The sequence below is a fragment of the Aythya ferina genome (assembly GCF_964211825.1).
Source record: "Aythya ferina genome assembly, chromosome: 7".
NCBI lineage: Eukaryota > Metazoa > Chordata > Aves > Anseriformes > Anatidae > Aythya > Aythya ferina.
The window spans coordinates 5149319-5174390 of record NC_140302.1 but is presented as its reverse complement, the minus strand read 5'-3'; the positions used below and the strand labels follow the sequence as shown (position 1 = coordinate 5174390).

General features: G+C 46.7%; 1 protein-coding gene and 1 long non-coding RNA gene across 3 annotated transcripts; one reads left to right on the top strand and one right to left on the bottom strand.

The window, feature by feature from the left end:
* Positions 1–377: 377 nt before the first annotated feature.
* Positions 378–23472, bottom strand: PSAP (prosaposin). 2 transcript variants are annotated; one of them, XM_084525080.1, is made up of 14 exons: positions 23363–23472; positions 14153–14286; positions 13036–13110; positions 11743–11868; positions 11287–11481; positions 10280–10423; positions 9683–9748; positions 6794–6907; positions 5881–5976; positions 5478–5664; positions 5144–5295; positions 3740–3820; positions 3105–3212; positions 378–2532 (listed from the first exon to the last, which is right to left on the bottom strand). In XM_084525080.1, exons 1-14 carry the CDS (start codon positions 23403–23405, stop codon positions 2497–2499), a joined length of 1557 nt encoding a protein of 518 aa, XP_084381206.1. In that variant the 5' UTR covers positions 23406–23472; the 3' UTR covers positions 378–2496. The 2 variants fall into 2 exon arrangements, with proteins under 2 accessions (XP_084381206.1, XP_084381207.1); XM_084525081.1 differs by having other exon boundaries at positions 9692–9748.
* Positions 18002–20457, top strand: LOC311439431. Its single transcript, XR_014694715.1, has 2 exons — positions 18002–18098; positions 18222–20457. It is a non-coding gene; the product is annotated as an uncharacterized lncRNA (long non-coding RNA).
* Positions 23473–25072: the final 1600 nt, after the last annotated feature.

Genomic DNA, 25072 nt, shown 5'->3' with positions numbered 1-25072 from the left:
ACAGGAAAGCCACGTAAATGATAGCAGGCTTCAGTGCTGACTCGCAAACAGCTCCAGCAAGAACTCCCTCCAGCCTGCGCCGAGGAATTGCAACACCACGATGTTGCCTCACAACAGGCATTGCGCTCATCCAGGGAAGAGACCAGCAGTGGCAATCCCTGGCAAGCCTGCAGCTGCACTCAATATTAAAAAAAAAAGGCTTGACAGGACATTTGTGTTGCAATTGTAACCCGAATCAAGTCATTCAGCTTCAGATTCTCTGCTGGTGAAGCTTCAGGTGACATTTTGGGCTATGCAGTCTTCTGCGGCAATGGGACACCGACAAGATCAAGATCCTTCAGCAGCTAGCGCACACCAAGGAAAGGACCACCACACACTTCCCGGTTTACAGAAGTTTTTATTGTTCATTAAAGAAGCCTTTGTGCAAAAATCAAGACAATGTTTTTTAGAAAGCAACTGCACGTTGTCCCCCCCCACACGTGTAACTCAAGCGGGTCGGGCGCCACATTCCACAGGAAGTGAGAAAACCGAAGAGATGCCCAGCAGGAGCACAGGACTCCCCCCAGCTCACCCTGCCCTAGAGGCTGCATGAATCAACCAACCCTCCGCTGCTAAAAAACATGAAAATTAAAACCTTGTCAGCCTGTAAGAGCAAGAACCGACCCACTCCCACCCCCCAAAAACTCACGCAGAAGAGGGTCACCCCCTTTAAAACAAAATCCTGTGCTACGTGCTGTGGTGCGACACAGGCTGTACCTCTAGGGCAGCGATGCTGAAGAGAGCCCATCGCCTATCTGGCATATCAACCCCTGCTGGGATACACTGCTGGAACCACTGCACAAGCCTGCCAAGACAAAGCTATGGATATTTTACATCTTTAGAGGAAATTCGTTAGTTTTTTGAAGCAGTGAGCACTTCAGAGTTCTGTACACGTACAAACAGGAAAGACAGATCAGTATTGGTATCTGCCAACGCTGCCCAGACATTCAGTATGTACAAGTAGTAATAAAAAGCTGCAGTTGAGTGGTTTTCTGCTGAACTCCATAAAAATTAGTTTGCTTGTTCCTGAAGCACTGCTACTGGAGCTCCCGCCTCACCCAAGCGACCGCACAGAGAGGAGCAGTTGCTGGCACCTGTCTGTAGAGGACTGGAATTTTCAAAGCTCCACCTCAGCCCAGCTTCTCCTCCCCAAAGGTCTCTCCAGAGCTACTTTGGTGCCTTTTGGGGCATTAACTTCCTCCGAATTTTGCACTCGATGCCGGTAAGGTGCTGCGAGGTCTGTCTCAAGCAACATGATTCTCATCCTCAAGCCCCTACCTCGTGGGCCTGACTTGTTTCCAGGGTAGCAGCCTGCCTTGGAAGTCTCCTCATGAAAATTTTGGGCCATTTCAGTGGGATACTTTCTTACTGCACCACTGCAAAAGGCAGCTTGCCCGGTTATGTCAAATACCTACCACAGCATTCTTACGCTGCCATCTCCACTCACTGCTTAGATACATTTCCCAACAGAAATGGAAACTCCAGGGGAAAAAAATGTATACTTCCAGCTACTCAGAAGGGTGAATGCCAGTGAGACTGAGCAGCAGCAGTGGAAACTGCCTGCAAGCCTCACAGCACCTCTGAAGCTTTAGGTGACTGAAATATGCTGTGAGGAAAAAACAAAAGCAGGGAATGAAGCAGCCGCAAGACTGAGCAGAATTGAGCAACTAGGGCAAGGAAAAAAAAGGGAGCCATTCCTTAAGGATGTCTCAGCATGCTTCAAAAGACTGAAATCCCACTGTTCAGGGCTCGACAATAAAACACCCACGCTGAGACTGAGCAGGCCAAGGAAATAAAAAGGACATGATCTAATACCGAGGGAGGGTTTTCTTGCCTATGATAACACCACAAGCTGGAAGTGTGGTCACTCAAGCGCAAATGCGTCTCTTCACATACCAGGTACTTGGAAAGTTAGCTGGGCACACAAAGCCCCCTTCCCTGCATTTGTAAAGCTTTGAAAATTCCAGCCGAAGGGATTCCAGGATTCAATCTTATCCCTTAGAGTTCCCCTACAGTCAAACAGAAAAATTAAAATTCCAGCCAGATGTTAAAAACACAAAGCACGTAGTCCTTCCACTGCTGACTACAGAAAGACATTTGAAAGTTTAGTCACCATCTTTTTCTTTAAATTAAAAGATAGTAGTCTCATTTCATCTTCTCTGCCATCCTTCCCAGCACCTAAAAAAACACTTCAGCCTACCAATTAAAATCTACAACACACTGACTATTTTTAGGAGCATAATGAGTTAAACTGTACAATCAGAAGTATCTTTGTTAAGTCAACGATGAAGATCTGATCCTTCAACAGCAGCACTGCTACAGAAGAGTTACAATAAAGGAACTTGAAGGTCAATTTGTTAATGAGGCAGAGAGAAGGGACATTTGAGATACAGCTCTCCAGCCTCGGCCCACACTTTTAAGAGCCATGGCAAACTTTCAGAACTGGAAATACTTCTTCTAGTTCCATACATGACGTTTGCAGTGATCAACAGCCTGCAGGGAAAGAAATAGCATACGTGAGTGGAAAAAAAGCCTGTTGGCAAACGAGCAGCCACTTATATATACAATTAACACCTTATTCTGAGCTAAGGTTTTGGGATCAAATCTGTTTTTCTTTAAGCAAGTGATTCTGTGGAGGACTACAGCAAATAATATTTTTGTCCCCACCCAGAAGCTTCAGGAACGAACGATGATGATCCTTGGCCAGTAAAAGAAGGCCTGGCAGAGAGAGCATCAGCCCACAGCAATACTGAAATTTCTAGAGCCTGATCAGAGGTCATGACATGGTCACAGGCTAAAAATACAAAGCTCAGGCTGCACCTTACTACAGATTCTGAAATGCCTGCAGAGAAAAAGGAGGAAAGGGGTGAGGAATCAGTCTGCTTGAGAAAGCTAAGGGCTATGGAAAAACCTCTGATCACTCACCCACATGCAGCTAGTACCCCCTTGCTTTTTGAAACTGAAATTCACCCACTTCAGAGCATGCTACAGAAGCCAGAAAAATAGTTTTTAAGGAGGTACCAAAGAGCAACAGGAAACTCAAGGCAGAATCCTGCCGTACGTACGTTGCACTGAGCAGCAGTCTCCATGTTCTTACACCAGTAACCAGGACCCCAGACACAAGCATCATCCCCCAGCAGGGGCTGTTTAGCTGATCCGCAGACTCCCAGTTTCTGTGAAAAGAACAGCAGCACAGTCAGTCTCTCTCCATTTGCACCTGAAGACCCTGACAGCAGCCCCACAGCCGAGCTTCCACCTGAACAAGTGCAGGAGCAAAGCTGAGGTCACTTCAGGAGCTCCCGCAGCACCGTGCTCCACTGACAGCTGCAGTGAATCTGCAGCAAATCTGACACAAGGAAGAATTGAAAGTTAATTACTGCTTCACATCAGGCCTTGAGAAACAGCTTCTAGAAAGGGACTGTTCAACAGCTGCCACTTCACTTCCTCTGGCCACATTCAGGACACACTACGCTCCTTGCTGAACCCCAGCAGCTCCTTCCCTCTCTCTGTCCTTCCTTGCACAAGGCTGGCAGTCACACAGCTGCCCATTCATTACGCCCAAGGCCTTGCACAAGCGAGTTTGCTCCAAGCATTCAGCGTGCTCATCTTTATTCCAGCAGAGTTTCTGCATGCGAGGCACTGAAAGGCGCACGGGACTGTATCGGGGCCCATCCTGAATAGAACTGAACGCCATACTCACAGTGCAAACAAAAGTGGGGTCCATCATCTCTGCCAGGAGTTGCACAACCACGGGTTCATACTGTTCCACAAACTGAACGCACTGTAACAACACACAGGTTGAGAGATTCATTTGTTAAAGCCCTGAAAAGGTCAGAGGAAGATATGCTCTTTAGCAGGCAGGCCAAGCACCCCAACAATACGCACCAAACCAATTAACCAGAGACTTGAGCTCTGCGGAGGAAAAAGGGTTCAGCAGCACATTAACTACAAAACTAGATCGTTTTTAGTTGACTCACACCTGTCCGCAGACACAGAGTATGTACGTGTACAAGGCTACGATTAGAAAGCTGTCAAAAAGAAGAGAACCAAAGCAGGACGGGCTTTGATTTGCAATGTTTAGCCTCCTAGAGCAGAGATCACTGCGATTTCATGAAGAAAGCTCACTCCAGTTGCAGACAAACATCCTAAACATGCACTCATAATGCCTCTTACACATCTTTAGCCCAAGCACTTCCCATCCTCAGCAGCCAGCCCTCTAGTGGAGAGGCCATCTCTGAGGCACAGAGATGTTGGCACTCTCAGCAGAGACTAATGGCACCGATTAATAAGTCAACCACAGCTATTACACAGCTGCACAGCAGTTAGCAGGAATAGCTGTTTCACAGCTGCTTTAAGCCTGAGTATTAGATGCCTGCTACACTTATAAGCAGTCACCACTGCTGAGCTGACACCCAGCAGCCACCTAATAAGATTTTCAGGTAAATCTTGATAGCAATGGCCTAACAGGTGTTGCCTTTTGCTATCTCACTGGAATTATGCCAGCCTACTTCCAATTACTTTGTTAATCCCCTGAACAAGATCAGTGAGGTGGGGAGAGGAAAAAAAAAAACTTCAGCTGTTCCTACCCACTGTTCTCACAGGATTTCCAGGCAGACCTTTACTGACTGCAAATTAGTACAACAATCCAGCCAGTCAAGCCCTTGAAAGCCTGTCTATTCAAAGGGCTGCCAACCCCCAAGGATAGGGAATGGGAAAAATCTGGTGGAAAACCTAGTCCCTCCACACCCCCAAACTCCTTCCAACCTCTGCAGAGGGAAAGATTCCTCCCGCTCCGACATGTTATACTGACTGTTCTCATAAAAAGCACCACGAGGCACTACCCTTTAGCTTTTCCAAATACTCTGCAAGATGTTTTATCCTTCTGTTCATCTTTGACTGCCTCGTTCCGAGTGGAAGGCAGGCTGCCATGCAGCCAGGACTGCCGCAGATGAAGCCTGCTCTCCCCCACCCCACACACAACTCTTTTTTAATTCCCTTTCTCTACTGCACACAAGAGACTGCTATGCTTTTGTGCTAGCTAGTGAAGAGTACCAGACCATCAGCAAGATCACTGCTTTTTAGCCTGCTACACAAGATGCTTTACCTGATCACTGACGGACTCTGGCAGGAAGTGGCAGACTTTTTCCAGCAAAGCCTCAATTTCAGCTGTTGTGGCATTCTTCTCAAGCTCTTTGTCTGCATAGGCAACTACCATCTTGCAGATATCACAGAAGCCACCTGCAGGTTTCACCAAAGCTAAGACAAAAAAAAAACAAAAAAAAAAAAAAAAAAAAAAAAAACACATCAACACTTTGGTAGTTCCCCCAAACAGAAGAAAGGAGGCAGCATCACACCAAGGACAGAAGCATGGGTTCTCAGAGGATATAACCACCAGTGAACTGCTCATTTAGCAACTGCACTAATTCCTCATTACCAACCTGGCTGCTGTGGAGGCTTGTTGGCTGCACAGCACTTCAGCATCACACACACAGCTTCGGGGTTTGTTGCTTCCAAGAGCATGTCAATCAAAGCCTGGCCGTAGACTTCAATGAAGTCCTTACACTGGTCTTTGACACTTGCTGGGAACAGGTAGCAGACAACCTCCATTTCATGCACGATTTCCTCCTGGAGTACAAGGAAGGATTAGTAGCAAACAAACAGAAATATGACTCAATTCAAAAGTAAGTTTTCTGCTTACTCTGTCCTAACACAGAAAGAGGAAGCTCTTGCTCTTGTGAAAGTAACAGAATTAACTTTTCCTTCCCTCTTCTAAAGCAGCAATAAGTCAGCCCCATTTTAGCCAAAGCCTTGCTAAAGGTACCGTTTTTGTCACTTACACACCTCTGTCTTGTTGCTCTCCAACAGGCCGGTCACTTCTTTCACCATAGTCTCACAGATTTCACACAAAGAAAAGGTCTTGTCTTGAACCGAGGCTTTCTGAGTACACAAACATTTATACAAAACAATAAATCAACACATGAACAGGTTTGACAGAGAACAATTCGTAGAAGATCAGTCTAACAGCATTCACATTCAGGTCCAGCACACTAACTTATTTACCTGGCTAGCTAGTTTGAGCTGGATTTAAAAGGTCTGGCAGAACCCAAAACCTCAGAGGTCTTAATAAAATGCCTTTCTGTAAAGTAGTTTTTAATGATTATTTAAGACCACAGTCCTCATGTTGTGTAAGGCAGGGAGCTGCCTTACAGAAATAGGCACTGCCACAGTGGCTGGAGTCAAGGGAAATATGAAGTGTTCTTTAAAATGCACTGAGAACTAAATTTGTTAGAACTGAAAGAAGCATCCTCCTGTTTGGAAAAAAAAAAAAAAAAAATCAAACAGAAGGACTTGAAGTAAATTGTTTGAACTCTGTTCATCAGAGGGTAACATTCTGCAAGAGACTTTCCTTTTGAAAAAAAAGTTCAGTCCATGTCTCAACCCAAGGGCTGTGGGAAGCTGAGGTGCTTCTCCAAACTGAGCTTCAGTGTTTTGACTGATCAGAATCACCTGTGCATGGGTAACGCTGTCCCATTTTAAGAGTGTTCATGGGATAACTAAAAATAAAATTTGTCAACAAGTCAGTCAGCTGTCTCCTACTTTACAGATCTACCTCAAAAACAAGAGGCAAGGATTTCATATGCGGGAGGACTTGGGGCATTCTCTGTATGCAAGCTTTTATTTTTCTGTTCCATCCAGTTCATTACAGTAAAGCACACAGGACAGCAAAGCCATTGGGAACAAGAAGTTACCTTACCTCCACAGTTTCCATTTTCACTTCATGAACCACCTGAGCTGGCACCAGAGTCTGAAGGGGAACAGATTTCACAGAAGGACAGAATCCAACCATTGCACAGATGTCCTTTGGTTGCTGGAAAGAGAGGTATAACACATTTCTAAGAAAGGTATAAAAAGGTATTGCCCTTTTTAGGGAGCTTGTGGGAATGCAAAGAGAACAGGGGCCAAAGCTTTAAAAGGCTCCAACACAACTAGAGTTTCAAGACTACTTCTACTTCAAGTACTGCCAAAGCATTTGATGTGGTTATAGCCAGGACAACTACCGAATCAAACTTAGCAGCTCCTTTAAAAGAGGAAGAGGTTAGGCCACATCCCTTTAAAAACCCATTTTCCAGGAGCTAATACACGATGCAAGCCCTTCAAAGGAGTTGACTTAAGAGCTACCAACACCAAAACAGACCACCACCGTCCCATTAGACCTGCGTCCGTAAGCTGCTCCCCTGAAAGCTCCAAGTTATTACAGAAGAGGCTGATTATCCTGACTCCAGAGTTCACCCAGGAACTGGAAGCAATGCCTAGGAGAAAGGACTCCTTTTCTCATCCACAAACTACCTGCTTTAAAGCATCCAGTAACACCACACCTTGCAAACAGAAACAGATTCCTGCATTACTGAACACAGCCTATAAGAAACAAAAGTTAACCGTGTTAAAGCCTCTTTTTTTTTTTTTAAAAAAAAAAAGTATTTGCATTAACTATACAAATTTCTAGTGTTCTTCTCACCACCAGAAGTAAAACAGAAGCAAAGCCTTTCAAAAGGCCAAGTCTTTTGAGAAAGTCCTGAAAACTGATGTTACTAAATGCAAAAATAGATGCTCAACATCAGGCAAACTACTCTAAGGAGGCCCCACTACCTAGACAGCGGGAAGGGCTGTAGAGAATAATACACTAAATTTGAGTTGTCATCATCCACCTGCCTCTCCCCATCCCTCAAGTCTATTTAAGCTATAAAAGTTACCTTTGGTCCTACAGGTAATTAGAAAATCACACCCCGCCCGGTTAGCAGGGCATCGAGCTTCTTACAGCAGAGGTTTATGCAACAGCTCGTGTGCATCACGCCACATCCTCATGCACAGGCAGAAGCAGCACCTCCAACTGGCAGTGCTGCCTCAGACCCCAGCAGGCAGCACCTTTAAGTCAAGCCCTTTGGTTCATGCATTGTAGTAAGCATTTCCCCAGAGGAATGTTAGAGCAACACCCACATACACACGACAGGTTCTCTCTCAGAGAGATGACAGACACAAGGTCTCCCCAGGACTGGTTAAATTAGAAGCCCAAACAGCTCTAGGAAGCAGGAGCCTGAAGGTCTCCCGCACCTTCTTTTCAATTCTGAGCATTCCCTACAACTGATCCACTATAAATTTAAAGATTAACCAAGAAAGGACCCAGGGACAGCTTCACTCAAGCCCTTTTGAGCCCAAATATTAAACCAGAAGCTGACAGGAGCCTCTGGCTTGCTCTCCCCACATCTATCTATCTGGTATGAAAACGAGCAGATCTTCCACTCCACCCGCTGAGATCTTGGTATCACGGGCTGGTAGCCAGAGCTGCAAGTAAGACTGATCCACTGGAGGAAATCTACTGCCTTTCCCTGTTTTTATCATATAAATATCCCTTGTATCTGTCAAAACTGAGTACAATCACACCATGTACACGGCTAATAAAGCAAGAAGTGAACTACAAGCCCTTTAAGAGCAGTAAGTGAACTACAAGCAGGCTATCACCACAGGCAAGTTGCTCACCTACCTGATCCTTCTGTTGACAAAGGAGATTGGAGACAGAGGAAAATAAGAGAAATTAAAGATAACAGTTAAGAAAAAAAAAGTCAAGCATTTGAACTGCACAAACTCTTTCCATGAAGACAGAGCATGACACTGGCCCCATCCCAAAGATGCACCTAAACTTCAGCAGTGCTACAGCAATCCACATTTAATATTCAATTGCACTGTGCTAACCAGCATTATTTATTTGAAGGTATTCAGATGTCCTGGGCAAGACTATTTTCAGAGTCTGAAAACTCAGCCCGATGCAAGGTGTGGTCAGATTTTGTTTTCAGGTGTCAGCAACAAACTGTGCTGCAATGCTTACACAGTTAGAAACTAGCTGTTGTTGGAAGGAGTTGTCTCTTCTGGTTGCCTCCAACCAGAAGTGTAAAAACAAAAAAGGCCTCTGTGTTGCCAAATTCATGTTCACAGTAGCCAGAGACTCTATTCATAAACACATGCCATAACTTGCTACATATTTGCACTGCCTTCTCTAAAGAAAGGCCTGCCCTTTTTAAAAAAAAAAAAATTCTTTGAGGTCTGGGTAAAGAAAAATGCTATGGAGGCAGTGAGAGGTCATATATTGTTGCTGCAGAAGACCAGGACTGGCGCAGTACCACTCCCTTCCTACAGCTCCTATCACCAGCCCAGAGAGCAGCAGATTTGGAACAGCAATTCCACAGTGAGGAGGTTTAGTCTTGCTTCAAGTTAAGACACATTATCTCTAGCACTTACATGAATGAATTTTGCAATACTGTGACAAAGACCAACATGCTTACACAGTATTTGAGGGGAAAAAGTGCAGGACTGAGAAAATATAAAGGAACATAAAACCTTTTCCTCGGTGTCTCAAAGCACTGGAGTGCCTTTTGCACTGGTGAAATAGTTGTGGAAGAAGAGGAAAGAGCTGAAGAAAACATTCAGGGACGTAGGTCACTACTACCCAATTAAATGCCACATTCAAAGTGTTAACAAGAAGACTCATTGCAGTAAAAGTCTGGGTAGAGCTTTTGCTCTGTTTCCTGCTTCCAAACAAGTCAGCTACACAAAGCAGAAAAATGAAAAGAGAGCAAATATTACAGTTCACTGATCTTACCATGTGCATCATCATCTGGATAGCCAAGTCAGAATATTCAGAGATATAGGTCTTGCACTGCAGGAAGTGGGAAAAGAAAGTCTTGCTGTCATTATCAAGCCACTTAAGCTGTAGAGGCAACCTAGAATTTCCTAGTACTTCTCAAAGTATTAATTTACGTGCTCTACTTAATAACTATACTGTTGTCTTTCAGAGCTCGTCCCAAACATAAGGTGACATTTCAGGTTACACAATCACTGCCCACATGGCTGTTTATCTAGTAAGTCCTTCTGCTCCTCTCAGGGCAAAAGCACACTGGTGTGACCCCATTACCCTGCTAGGTCTCTTTGAGGAAAGATGTCTTTAAGGGCTAGCAGCAACTTCCTCCTTCAACCTTTTTCCCCTCCTCCCCACTCCCACCACCATTTGTTTGACCAGAAAGCTCACGATTTCAGTGTTGAGGTGGTGGTGTTATACTGTGTAGCACATCCTACATTACACATGCTCCTTTGTTTAATTAGAGATTTTACAGAGAGGACTAAGGCACTGACAAATTTTTTTTTTATGTTTATACACAGAAGTGGATTTTTAATTAGAAAGATAACTTGCCATATCAGCCATTCCAGGTCCCAAACGGTCACATTCCTCCTTGGCATGAGCGACTAAAGACTTTACAAACGATGAATTTGTCCTGACAGCTTCCTGAACATCAGTAACCAGCTGAATGCAGTCTTGGCACACGTCCCCATTTCCCTGGGCAAAGAGTGAAAAGAAGCTTAAACTGACACATCGTCAAACAGCTAATTTTAGAAGCTTCAATTACTAAGTTTAAAGGCTATTTTGAACTACACACAAACCTAAATAAATATGCTATAGAGTACCTAATACGAGAAGACCAGCTGCTGTTCGTACGTGCAACAGCCACTAGGTGGAGATTAGGTACCTACCGACTCGGCTGCAAAACTCAAGATAATTGTTAAGATACCCAGTCAAAGTCTCCTGGGTTTGTTTAGAGGGGGAAGTCTTCCAAATCTGGCATAGCTCTCCACCCACAGCAGCTTGTTCTCCACCCACCCGTTAACTCCCATGTCTAAGCTCAGCCTCTACTCCCAAATTTATAGTCTCACCTACACCCCTTTGTCAACGACTTGTTTCTGAGCCAGTCACCTCTGGACTCAGAGGCAAACGCTTCCTCTGAAGGGCACAGTCAGGAGACTAATCAGAAAGCAGGAGAATTCTTTTTTCTTTGAATGCTGGTGCCAAACTGGTGCCAAAGTTGCTCTTGGAAGAAGCTGTTTCCAGCAAGACCTGCTTGACAGTCCTGGATGGGAACAGCCCAGCACAAGGCTTAGCTGCACAGGGTAATCCAAAGCAACACATGCAGTCCACGTGGGCTGCAGCTATTACCTCACTTAGCTTTCAACCCTCAGGTTAGGGAAAAAAATTATCTGTATATATATGCAGCAGCACAAAACTCACTAGGAGACAGTAACTCAGGTGAAGCATAAATGCTGAACTCGTGCCAATCACCAATAAGCTCGTACACAAAGGAGCACTGGCACTCTGGAACAGAAGGTTCACTTCTCTTGCACAGCATAATGTCATTGAGTTCTTACCTTAGACTTCTGCTTGGGCTTGTCCTGAGGGTAAAGGAGGAGAGGCACGTTAGCCATAAGCGGGGATGCCAGTTCAGAGAAGTCCAGCTCCGGTATCTTATTGGTCTGGAGCTGTTTCTGAAGTTTCATTGCTGCAAGGTGCTTCTGAAGGGACTGGCACAGTGAGAGGGCACTGCATACAACTTCAGGTTTATCCTGAGGGAGAGAAGATACATAAATAAAAGCTCTAGACTGATGGCACTGTTACACGACAGAGTAGAGAATCAGTCAGCTGAAACGTTACTCTGAAACATTTTCCCTTGCTGTAAGGAAGCAATCTGCAAATAAATTTAAAGAATGCCAACGAGCATTGACTCATACAGAAACAAAGGATCACATGCACCATCTTACACAGAACTGAAATTCAAGAACCAACCAGGGCACAATTTTCAATTCAGTTACAAGCCATTTACTTACAAACTCCTCCTTGACCATATCCATGATAACCGGCAGGTAGGAATCCACAATTTCTTTGCACTCAGAGGCCAGGCCTTGGTCAGGAAGAAACTCACACGTCTTCTCCAAGTAAGAGCGGATCTCATCCTAACAGGACAGAAGGTGGGCCATATATCAAAAGCTCTTTCCAAATGCACGATGCCTAAAGCCTAAGAAGGCCCTTGGAGTCAGGTAGGTACAGACAGCCAGCAAGCAAAACTAACTTCTTTCTTCCCTTCTTAAAAATTGGAACTATGCTCGCCAGCTTCCAGTCAACTGGGACCTCTCCAGACTCCCAAGACAACTGAAAAGTAACAGGGGTCCTGCAATGCTGCTCTGAGGACACTGGGACAAACGCTATTGACTTGTACGCATCCAGATGGAGCAGCAAACCCCACACCAGGTGTGAGTTTATTATCCCTGCAGTCACAGTCCTCCAACTCAGGGAACCTGTGGTCCCAGAGCCCATCACTGATGTCGACAACAGAAGCGAGGAAGGCACTGAACGTCTCTGCTTTGTCTACATCTCAGTTTGTGAGGTGGCCATCCTCATCAAGTAATGGACCTGTGTTTTCTCTGGCCCTCCTTTTGCTGTTATCATTTAACAAAAATTTATTGTCCCTCACAGTCCTGGCTGGCTTCAGCTCTAATTGAGCTTTGGCCACACACATTTTCTCCTTAAAAAGGTGAACAGCACGATCACTATGGCCAAGACAGAAGTTTTGTATTACAGCTTTATTTTCCCCAGTCCTTCAGTGAGACCCTCACCACAGTGAGAACTTTGAAATACTTCCTGCAAGGCCTGCACAACGCAGTCTTACCCCCACAGACCATTTACATTTAAGAGGAAGTGAAATTATGGGCTGGTGGGAAAGTGATCTGTTCACACAAAGTACTCTGGGCTCATGAAAGATGAAATGAAGAAGTCACATAACCAAAATAAAGCCCACTTCACCTGCTGTAATCCACTTCTACACTCTGCACTATCCCACCCTCAAGATTAATGGTCCACTAGCACAAGAACAATCACATTTAGTATCTACAGACAGTCAGGGACACATTAGAGAGAGCAAGGCTTGAGAATGTGCTAATCTCTACATCCGAGGAGGCTGCATTTCAAAGCCCTACCCTATGTAACCTTGCCCCTTTCCACATTTGCTGTTGAGACTGGGAAAATATCATGCAGGCCCCTTCTAACGCCTCACCTCAAGACCTTGTTAGGACAATTAAATCAACGAGTGCCTTTGGGGCAAGAAGAAGGGGAGCTCTACTTACCTCTGTGCCATTGTCCTTCAAAACCTTGCCGACCACTGTTATGAGCTCCTTGCACAAGTCACAGGGGATGCTGTTCTAGGGAGAGAAGTAGTGTTACTTGCGAGCAGAATTAAGTGCCTATAAAAGCAGTGTGCACAGAATAATGTGAAGAACAAGCATTACATTCAGAATTTAAAGAAAAAACACTGGCTGAAACAAAGGGGGGGCATTTTAAAATAGTGGAGTTATTCCAAGCATGTTCCACTCCAGTTTCTTCAGTGAACCAACCGGATATGAAGAAGCAGGTATCCTATCACCCGCTTATCTCACCTAGTCCCACCACCCTTGAATTGTAAAGTTTATTGCCCTGAGAAGCGCCCTCCTGAACCTGTTTTTACTCTGTCGAGTCCAAATTTCCAAAATACACTAGAAGCACTGGAACCTTTCAGACTGCTTCACTCATTTCTATTACACTCTGCCCTTCTAGCATTCCCCTTTTCCCCTACTTTTACACAAGCTGAAACACGCCTGGGCACATGCAAGGTGGGTTGAATGCAACCATGTCTAAAATGCCTTTTTCCCCAAGAAAGCTGGGGAGCACCACCACAAGGGGTACAGCTCTATCTGTAAAGCAGCACTGACTTTTAGCAGAATTTGAAAAGCCATGACAAACATGGCAATTTTTATCATTATGCACTGTCAGAGCTTTCATAACTTAGCACATGCTGTACCCTTTGTAGAACATTAACCTGTAATAAAGCCTAAAAATAAAAATGCTGTGTTTATTTTTAAATAAACCCGTGAGTTTGTCATGGCTCAGAGAAAGAAAGGGCTCTATGAATTAGGAATCTTCTTAATACAGAGGAATGAGTCTGAAATCCCCTAGCCCTGTCCCACATACTGCTCAGCAATTGTGCAACAGGTCACACGAGAAGTCAGCAGACAAGTTGTGCAACGCAACAAAATGGAAAGCAACCCTTATCTGCCACCCAAATTAACTCGTGGCAACCAAGACGAGTCAGATGTGTCAGATGTAGCACTTAACTCCAATCAGAGACTGGAAAATCTTTGTCGGCATACGAAAACCAGCCACCCAAGCTGCAAGTGGGAAGCAGACATCTCAGCAGTTGATACTTACTACAGTGGGCTTGTTCCAGACGTTCTGCTGGCAGTGCTTCACCGCTCCGCATTGCGATGCCGTCCGAAGGCTCTGGCACCACACCTCCGGGCCCTTTGCACAGTCCTTCTGCCACACGACAGGGCTGGCCACAGCTGCCAAAGAGAGAAGCGTCCTTTCAGTTGCACCTCGGAACGATTTGCACTTCAAAGCAAGCAGGTTAATGCCATACCATGTAATTACAAACTCCATTAGACCACTTCAGTTTACTAACACTTTTAAGTCCTCCTCATCACACAACTACAAGAGAACTTGAAGCAGAGAAACCTCTCCTTGCAGAAAGCCACGCTTGGGACAGCGAGCTGCAGCCCCTGTCCTCGCAGTAACTTCCAACTCCAAAGCAGCAGCCGCATCTAGCCTGTAATTGCTGTCTGCATTCCTTCTCCCAGGTGATCGCTCTCCCCTCCTGGAGCAGAGCTGTGACACTCATTTGATTAGAAGCCACGACGGTGCACGCATTTGCATGGAAGACTTCAGAGCCAGGTGCAGGCTGAAACACTGCTCATAAAGTTTCAAGAAATTCAAAGCCAAAAAGGGACAAAACAACACGAGACATTCTCTCAAGTAGTTTTTAATCCAATTAAACCCATTTAGATTTTATTTCTTCTTGGTCAGTTCACCTGTGTGCAGAAAAAAAATGAGGACAAGCCCTTGCCTGGACACTACCTCCACCCACACGGAGCTGTCAGGTCACCTACCAAGTTTTGAAGTTAAATGCAGAAAGCCACTTACAGGGAGCCTCCCTAAAGATGTGTAAAATCTCTGCACTGTTAGTAAGCCATGGGACAAGTCAACAAAGCTCACCTTCCGGCAAATTTTAAGCCTTTTTGTTTATTGTGCTGGCCTGTAAATGCCACTGGACCAGACGCTCAGCTTCATCCAGTTTCCTAAATCCATCCTACCTGTGGGTAGGCTCAATTTCTTCAGCAGTCAGCCTCTCTTAGGTTGCACTAACCGAGGAAGCAGCAACTCCTGAAATCCTACAGCAGGCAGGCTCCAGTGAAACCTGTTATGGCCTAATCCTACAGCATGCTGCTGTCAAAGCTTAAAAAAACCAAGCCTGTCCAAACCTATTAGCTGTATAGGTGTTTTTCCACAGCCATTATTTTCACATCAACACTGTTTACCCATCGCAAAATGCTGTAAAAATTACATTGTCAGCCAAGAAGCAGAAATTAAACTGTTTGATTGCTACGATGCTCCTCGGGAGGTTGTAGCAGATGAATAATCACTTTTCTATTTCTCCCATCTTGACTACGTAATTAGAGGATCAACTTAACAGCTGAATTACCAGCACATCTGCTAGGTACCCAGCCAGTACGCATCAAGTAGAGCCAGATAAACAGTGCTTTATAGGTGACAGTCTGCAGCCTTTCAGCTGCTGATTTCTAAAGCCTGTTTACACTGCATTTCACAGAGGAATGACCCATTTATTTTAAGAAAAACGTGCTTGGAATACTTAAGCTTCCACACAAGGGCAAGAAGTTTGTCACGCTCTCTCCCAGGAAAAAGCATGGAAAAATGAACATTTTTCAGCAAAGCAGCCCCTTAGGACTGTAGGAATCAAGCTTCTAAACTTGTGAGCATGCACAGTTGGCAAAATATTTGCAGATGGCCTGTTCTAATGTGCAACATTTATCTGGAAGCACTAACCAGAGTAAAGTTTCAAAGCCAGCCTGGTCGGGCAGCTAGCTGCTAGCTCCTGGCAGGGTGACAGCAAGCCAGTAGCCACTTGGTTGAGGCAGGAGTTATTCTCCCCGGTCAGACACTGGCAGCAAACAGGGTAGGAAGCTCTGGAGTCATATCTGGCTAAAGTCAAGCAAGACCTCGACTTTAAACATGGGAATTAAGGGCTTCTAACGATTTGGAAGTAAAGTTTTTAACCTATGCCTTCAGTTCTGTGCATCAGAAGAAAATCCCTCTCCCTCCCATCTGCAACGTGCAATAAAGCTACAAATCTACAAAACAACATGAGTTATGCCAGGCAGTTTAAGCTCTCAATCTAATAGGGCATCCAAAACCCAAACTGAGGAATTCACACAGTAACTTGCACTGGTTTGATCCAGCTCTTAATGAGCTTTCAGTTTCCTGTTTGGCTTTTTATTTCAACATGCCCATCACCCTGTGAACCTTAAGATCCAGCTTTGGCACAACCTCCAGCAAGTGGTCTTGTTCCTCCTCCATCTCCAACCTGCTCATCACAACCACAGGACAGCATACTCGGCCACCGGGCACACGGATTTGAGCACAGTGGCACAAATGTTACCTGCAATCCTCTAGAAGAGATCGGAGCCACAAAAAAAAAAATCCCACACAACTCAGAAGAGCCTGAGACAAGTAAGAACAAGTAAGAAGTATGAGAGGCATCAAGCAGGTTGTAAGCAAGCACTGAAAATGACCTATGCAATGCAAGAACCCCGAACACCTTCCTGCTGGCATGATGTGAAGCCCTCACTCCTGCACGCCACCACAGCAGGATGGGACACCAACACATCTGCAAGGCTTTCCCATCAAAAAAAACAAGAGACACAGGGAATCTAACTGGTTATAAGCACAACTTTCACCTGCAGAGAACAGAGGTACCCTTCCAGCTACGAAGGACATGGGGGAAGTTTGTTTTTACCTTCTGGGAAGATAAATCTACGTTTGAGGCTTTCAGTACAGATCTTTCTTGTCAAATGGTGACAGCAAATTTGGTTGGGCCACACACTGCTGGTACATTTTAGAAGAAGCTACAGAACAAAGGCAACATCTGCTAAGCGAGGCATCTTTTCTTTCATCCTCCACAGTGACTTTAAATATAAGTAGGCTTGCATCAGTTTGCATTATGTTGAATTGTATTACCCAACCCAATTTCTGGTACAAGGATGCACCCTCACTGCATTATCCACCCCTCCCTTTCTGAACATCCAAGGAAAAACAAACAAAACTAAAATCTTCTACGTTAATCCAGCTTTTGCAGATTCAGAAAATAGCCTCAAGTCCCTTACCATCCCCACTACTTATTTCCTTTAGCTTGTTCTCCTCTTTCTTTTCAAGACAGCATTTTTCCTTCTCTACTTACTTACATTACAACCAAACTTCCCAGCGTTAAGACCTTGTGCTGGCTCACAGCAGAACAGTTACCTTGCCTCCTCCCTACAGACAACCTCTCCAGCAAGACGAGTGACACTTTAATGTGGTATTTCACCTCCCCAGCACAGCAGCAGCCTGAAGAAAACAAAGCACCGTCAGTTACCTTGCACAACTCTTAATACTTGCTGGATAAACCCAATGGGATTACCTTCTTAGTTACCTCTGGCATCCTTTTATTTCATACACTGTTCTCTACCTATCTGAGGTCACCCTTTTTTTTTTAAACAGGTTTCTCCTTTCTCTGTAGATGAGCTCTCAGCAGTCACATGCCATGCCCTTCCAAACCTGCTCCCCTTCCAAGAAGTTCTCACAAGCCACTATTTTTAGAGAGCCAGACAAGTTTATCTGTGAAGGCCAGGGCGCTTCACAGCTCCTCCTCTTCTGTGGCTCAGCCCTTCTTGAGCTGGTTTCTTCTGTTTTAGAAAGAACAGCCTTTGCTGCACCGAATTCCTCCTGAATTAAGCAGAGAGAAAATGGAGGAGGAAGGAAAAGGGGGAGGTGAAAATGCAATCCACGTACCAAATTAAAGTGCTTTCAGATGTAAAAGGCTTCAGCTTTCAGGCTTGCAGCCAAGCTGACAGCCCACAGGCACCCTGTGATCCTCCTACTGGCAGCTTCCTGAAACCAACGATGAGACACTCAAACCCACTGCGACTTCTCCGATGCTCCGGGAACAAGCGTTGCCTCAAAAACACCGCCTGACAACAAGCAAACCCCTCCAAATCAGAAAGATAACAGCAGAAGGAGGAGCAGCCTCTTCCCAGAGGCCCAGGTCAGTAACTCTTTCAGTCAGCCTCTTTCCTTGATGCTCAGTACCTGGGAGGGCAGCACTAACACAGAAATCAGTCAAGCAGGGGGTGACAAACCCCTCAGACTGCATCTTTTCTACTTGTAGGGCTTACAGGACCACGCACGTGGAAGCATGAGGAGCTTCTTCACTCCTCTTAAGCAAAGAGCAACCTCGAAGAGGCTTACAAGGGCTGCATGCTGCTGGAAAAATGGTTAGGTTATTACCTCTCCTTCCCTTCCCTCAAGCACCTGTGTTAGATTTCTTCCACAGACAGCCAGCCCCAGCTTCTCCTCGAGATGGGCAGAAGAACATCTGAAACAATCTCCTCCAAAGCTGTACTCAATCTAGTAATGAGACTTTCTTGATCAAGCTAAATTAACACCTTATATAAGCTTCTATGAACAGGGATTCTACATGGGCCAGACCAGAGTCCCTAAAGAGCAACAGGATAAACTGGGAAACTGTCACCCAGAACACAGAAATTCAGCTTGAAGACTCAAGTCTCCTCCAAACCTGCTAGGAAAGCCTCGAGGTAAGCAGCATGGACAAATTAACCTGAAATTGGTGAGAAAAGGGAAGAGCTGAGCTGTTCGTTATCTTAAAGCCTTGCATTCAAACATGGAAGATAACTTAAGGTGCTATCAACTCTTATGCCTTCATGACAATCCAATTTATTCCAAATATATCAGCATCCATCAGGAGAGATGGTTTTTTCCAGGCTATCCCACTTGGCAGTGTTTAAAGCAAAGCCATTATCTCCCAGAAATGCCCAGAGACCAGGTGAATGCATCCACCTCCTCCACTCTGCACGCAGTAACTATGTTTTCCCCATTTATTTCCAGAATTGCACCTGTAAAGTGTGTTCAAGCTAAAGAAGTCAAGTGGGATCAACTTCTCTTCATCGCATCTGACAAAGTGTCAACAAGTCAAGGGGTGTCCACAACCTCAAGTCACTGAAGGGCCCGGTACTCCACAGGCTCTCCGGTCAGTTAGTGAGTTTAAGGAGCATTTCACAAGTTGTAACCAGCCCACACCACTAAGAACTCCTGCCAAAATCTCCTGTGCTTTGGGATTAACAAGGCAGCAAACACCCGCAGCATGTGCAAGACTACAGGCAGGTTGTGGGGTAAACAGATGAGATCTGGCTCGACTTTATCAGCCCTCCAGATGTCAGCTAAAATCAGAGCCTTCCTGTCCGCTATCTGCTGATCAAGTATCGAGCTGGAAACATTCACAGGAAGCAGATTTTCATTTCAAGCTCTTCGTTGTGCCCGCCTGTTCTGGCACACTACCTTTGGTGTAAAGCATCGCTCCCACCTCGGACGCGCCCTCGCTTCCCGCAGCAGCTAGAGGTGGCAGGAGGAGCAGCTGCACACAAAGCAATCACAACAAAATTAAAGAGAACAGAACAGGATGAGCCAAAGCAGTGAAATCAGCTCTGCTGCCCCAAGAAGTGGTCACGGTTCCTGTAAGGCTGAAAGAGAAGCACAATTTCTATGCTGATCAGAGTTTGTTACGAGGTTGCCAAGCAAGCAGTGACTTCTCCCTGGGATTTTCCTGCAACAGAAGCTGGAAGAGAGAGCTGGATGTCCCAGAGCATCTGGCAGTCACTGGGGGAAAGCGGTCCCATAGAGGATGTTGGGATCTTTCCCAGGAGATTACGGGAAGAATTCTCCCTGCAGCAGAAGTTCTTCCCTGTAGAAACACGCCTAAATGTTAGGAACATGCTTGTTTTCCATCTCCATCCCTGATGGTTTGGGGTTCTCTGGGGGGAAATGGGTGGATTTCACGTAAATTTCTGCAGAAAATCTGTACTGAGCACTCCCCTTCCTCCAGGAAAGTAGACTCACCCCACCTGCTAATTAATTACTTTTAGAGTGCCACATCTGGATGAGGAGAGACCAAGTCCTTGGCCACAGGTCACACTGCAGTCCCAGCACAGCGCAGGTGAAGTCCAGAGGCACACAAAGCCTTCAGAAAACAGCAGGGCAGCTCTGGACACCGCTGGAAGCAGCAGTTTCTGGAGCAATGCTCTTCTCCCTGCTGCCATCAGAATGAACGCACGCCAGAGGCAGAGGACAAGAGGAGGCTCCCTTCAGGAAGGGAAGGACACAAGACCCCCGCAGCTGAGCAGAGGACACATGCCAGAGGGATGAAAAGGGACATTTCAAAGAGGACATTTAGCCACGGAGAGCCTGGAAAGGCAAACTGGTGCATAAACTGCAAGAATAACCCAGGCAGGGGAACAAAGCAACCAAAAGCAGGAAAGAATGAAGTGCTGAACCCTGATCTGTGCATACTAACAGCCTGCGTCCACAGGCAAACACAAAGAGTTTTAAACTCATTTCTGGAAAAAAAAACAAGCCTTGAAATCTCATTGCAAGATTCAGTTACTCTGGATTTAAACCCCTCTAGATGCAGACTATTGCAGAAGCAGAGAACAAAGTTTAAAAAATAGAGTAAACAGAGCAAATGTAAGCCTCCTCCTTGAGAGGAGGAGAAATGTTGGTATCTGAAAATAAATATTGCTCTGTGACGCAGCACACAGACAAGCAATACCCCGAAAATACCCACGCAGACTTCAGAGACCACAGAAGCACCCCGTGTAACTCGCAGGAGCACACCACAACTGCTCAAAAGCAGCAAAGCCCGAGCTCCCCGAGTCCCGCTGACATCACCATCACCTGATGGAGACACTTCCAGTTTTGCTGACAAGCTTTCATCCCCTCTCCTTCCACCTTCCACATTACCTCAGCTGCTAAGAGCTTTCCAGAACTGCTCCTCTGTGGTACAAGGCACAGCACAAGCCGAGGCTGCAGGCAGACTGCAGCATTTCTGCAGAAGCGACCACACAATTCACTCAGGGCGGCCGTGAGCACGCAGCACAGCTTGTTCAGTTCCTCCAAGAACAATTCTTTCTATTTCTGCCCCTTCCGCAAACAACACAGAGATTGTCCAAGGCCAGGTTCACACGCCAGTCACGTGGCTGCAGCAGCACTGTCACCAGCATGTTATGTGATGGTGTACACCTCATACCCACAGCACTCCTCCAACACAAGGACTTTAAGACTCCTTCCTTCCCCTGTCTGCCTAATTTCATGTCCAGCACAAGCGTAGCCTTGCTGTTAGAAATCACTTTCCCTGCCAGAACAAGCCTGCAGACTCCAGAGCACCAATCTGGCTCAATTATCTGCCCTTACCACCTCCTCCAGGAAATTCAGGTCAGGCAGACCAGCTCAGGTCTTCATCTGATGGTTTTCTCCTCCTCCACGTTCTGGCTGGCGCTTGCTAGAGGAATTACCAATCTTGGGAGGAAGGAACATTAAGTCTGCTATTACAGGAGGAATAAAAACCACATCCTCAAACTTCTCACTTTCAGCTCTCTGCTCAACTTTCATTGTACCAGGAGAAAGAGAAATGAGAAATATGCCTCGCTCAGGAGACACCAACTTCTGCTAAAGCTCTGCTCCCAGCCTTCCTTCTCTCCTGATGGCAAAGATCAGCAATAATCAAAAAGCACACTCCCAGCATCACAAGCTCTCTACAACCTGCTTTATTTTAATTCCTTCGTGTCTCCTTTAAAGGGAAGATGCACCGGAGCATTTGTAATTAGGTCAACCAAAAACCCTCCTGGCCTACCAGCCGTGCTGTAAGCCAGCCAAGTAACTCCATTAGGACACGACGACGAGGGTAGCTAGGTTTTGATGCAGCTAATTAGCCAACTTGTCACACAAAAGCGGTGTCCCAGGTTGTCACAGCCAAATCTCCAGAAAAATCTGCACGGCAGTACCGTAGGTGAGTCAATTAGCTGTCATAACTGGACTCTGGTGAAGAGAGACAGGTGTTTATTTCTGTTAAAACAGGGACTTCCTAGAGAAAAACAGGACCAACGAGTCCTCTGCTCTGCTCAGCTGCATGCACATGCCCTTAACAAGCAGCCCAGGTTAACTCTCATCACTGAACTGGTTTCTCATTACAATTTCCCTAAATACACTAGTGGGAAACTTGGGAGAACGCTTCCAAGACAAAAGCTTTTTGCTCTTAAAGTGCAAGAAACCACAATTTTAGGGACTCGAGAACAGTCCCAAGGGAAGTGATAACCGACAGGAGATTTTAGCACAGAGCCAACACAGCAATTATATTATTCTAGCAGGTAAACAAGCCGAGTGGAAGGCAGCACTTGCTTTGTTTCCAGCCTGAAAAGCCAGGGTTTCTCCCCCAAAATGCTCCCGTATGGGTACGGCAGAAGGGCAGTTCCTGGAGCATACCAGTAGCGCCCAGCTCCGCGGTGCCAGCTGGTTACACCTACGGCTTCCAAACAGCTCCTCAGGCTTCTCTGTAGCTGACTGATGAAATACAGAGGATTTAACAAACGGGCTGGATGTTTACAACATTTCATTTAAAGGAAAATTATCCAACTAGGAAGCCGAGGTGGATCAGCCCCCTGCTGTATCCCTGCACCTCTATGTGGGGGTCTCTATGGCACAGCCTGCAGGGATACACCCCTCTGGTAAGCCCAGAAATCATTTCTTTAGCTGTCCAGCTTCCTCAAAACACAAGTATTGCCCTTGCTAATCCCTAGCCCTAATGGCTAACACGGAATATTTCTTATTTCCCCACCACCGCTTTCAGACGGGCCGCAGCCAGCAGTAACACAGCACAGGGCCGAAGCGGTGGGATTTTCCAGCAGGAAACCCTAAATAACACGGCTGACAAAAGCACCTAACGGGAGGGGCAGCCCCTTGGTGCCTCACAGGGGATTACCAGCGAGCTGCCCCTGAGGTGGCAGAGATAAACGGGGCCTCCTGGAAGCGGGACAGCTCCCAGCAAGCACCCTACAGGGCTGCAGGTCCCGCAGGTGCCTTTTTCTGCTCGTTTCTGAGGTAAATATTTAATAAAAAGCTGTTTTTTTTTTAAGGCACAGCTCCCTTGAGCCCCGCAGAGCTGAGGGAACCCCCCCACCTCCCCACCCCTGCTCCTCCGGGGCCGCTTCTCCCCCAGGCCCAGCCCCGGCGGCTGATAGGAGATAATTAAAAAATAATAATAATAATTAACGCTTTCACACCCCCCTCACCCATCCAGCGGCCGGAGGTCGCCGCTAGGAGCCCGGGGGCTGCGGGAGGGAGGCGAGGGGAAGCCGGGCCGGGAGAATGGGGTGATCCCAAGCAGGGTTTTGGGGTGCCCGGGGAATTTTTGGGGTGCCCGGGGGAGGTTTTAGGGTGCCGGGTGCCGCCCGTGCCGCTTACCGGCCGCCAGCAGCGCCAGCAGCCCCAGGAGCGGCGCCGCCATCGTCCCGCGCCCGTCTGCAATGCGGCGCCGCCGCCGCGCCGCGCCCTATTTATAGGCTGCGCCGCGCATGCGCGCCCCGCGGGGACACGCCCCCCCGCGCGCGCCCCCGCCCCCGCGCGTGCGCCAGGGGAGGGTCGCGCCCGGCGCCCCCTCCCCTCCTCTCTCTCCCCCCCCCTCCCGCGGTGCGGGGGCCGCGCATGCGCGGTGCGGCGCGGGGCTGAGGGGCGCGAAATGGCGGCCGCGGGGCTACGTCACGGCCCCAATGGAGGTCCCCAGCGAACGGCCCCGGCCTCGTCCCCATAAACACCACGGCCCCAGCAAACGTCAGTTTTAATGGCAGTTGTACAAAACACAAAGAGCACTCCACAGCCCGGCTTCCTGCAAGCCCTGCCCTTACAGGGCCAGCCAATCACACCAATCTTCTCTTAATTAATCCATAATTATTGCAAGCGCCTGTGTAGATCTCCACCATGCTGCCCTTCAGACAAGTGCACCCCCAGCATTACTGCGTTGCCCCTGCATCTCTCAAAGACAACACTTGTCGATAACATTTAAAGCTTTCCATGCGGTTTCAAGGTTAGGGGGAAGTGGAGCTGCTTTGTTTCATTTTGCATATCCATATCCCAACAAGGCAAGACACACTTCTCCTATTAAAATCTTTTTTGAGTCCCAAGCCAAGCTAAGATGCCCCTGTGGGCAGCTGTTGGTTATCCTCTTCTTCTTTGTGAGCAGACCCACCAAGAGAGCCCCACAACTTCATCCAGAGCCTCCAAAGACCACAAGCAGCAGGAGCAGGGACTCTTTTAGTTAGGTATTTCCTAACTAAAGTCATATGGACAGAAGCAACCAGACAGAAAGCCATCGTGAACAGCAATTTTGGCCGGAGCAAGCAAACAACCTTTACTCTGGTCCCAAAGCCACCTTGCATAGGCAGGGCCTCTTATCTCTTATCTCTTTGTGAGCACAAAGTGTTGACAAGGCACCGTGACTTTCTAAGCCAACAGTCAGCTACGAGCTTAGGAGCACACACACAAACAGCTTTGTGAAGAATATTTAGAAGTGGGGTGGGGGTAAAATACGGCTGTTTGGAAAAGGAGAGCCATTTCAGCAGGCAGGGTGTCTCTGGTGCCACCCCCAATCCATTGCCATTGCAGGCACCAAGACAGCCACTGGCAGCCAAAGTCTGCCTGGAGCTCTGCCACTTCTACTTGTTTGGGGGCTTTTTAAAAATTTTTTAATTATTATTACAAAGCATATAATGATATCTAGCTATCACCTTCCTGATTGTCGCTATGACATAGCATTACCGTTTTTGCAATATCACCTAGTAGTTTTCTCACTTAAAATGGAATCACAACAATTATATAGCATCAAGAGATCAAACACTGGCCATTTGCAACTGATGACGGGACTGTCTGCAGGAGGGAAGCCCCATAGCACGGCTCGCCCTACTGAGGCCAGGTCCAGCTCACAGATATGAGGAGCCCACTGCACGGACAGGGACCTCACCCTGACAGCATCAACCGCAGCCGTGCACCATGTACCTACCACCTTCTGCTTTTGCGAGCTTCTGCTCAGATTTGGGGTTTCCCCAAAAGATAGGCCTTTAAGATAAGGTGTGGTATAAGGCTTCTCGGGAATGGCTGTGGCTTGTCCGCAGTCACAAG

Bases quoted from the DNA above. Each gene is read 5' to 3' on its own strand.
- PSAP (XM_084525080.1), bottom strand. From the start codon at position 23,405: ATGGCGGCGCCGCTCCTGGGGCTGCTGGCGCTGCTGGCGGCCG. The intron at 13,111-14,152 runs GTAAGTATCAAC...TTCTCTCCCTAG, and splicing joins TCTGGAACAAGCCCACTGTA to AACAGCATCCCCTGTGACTT. The intron at 5,665-5,880 runs GTGTGTAAGTGA...CTTGTACTCCAG, and splicing joins TGGAGAGCAACAAGACAGAG to GAGGAAATCGTGCATGAAAT.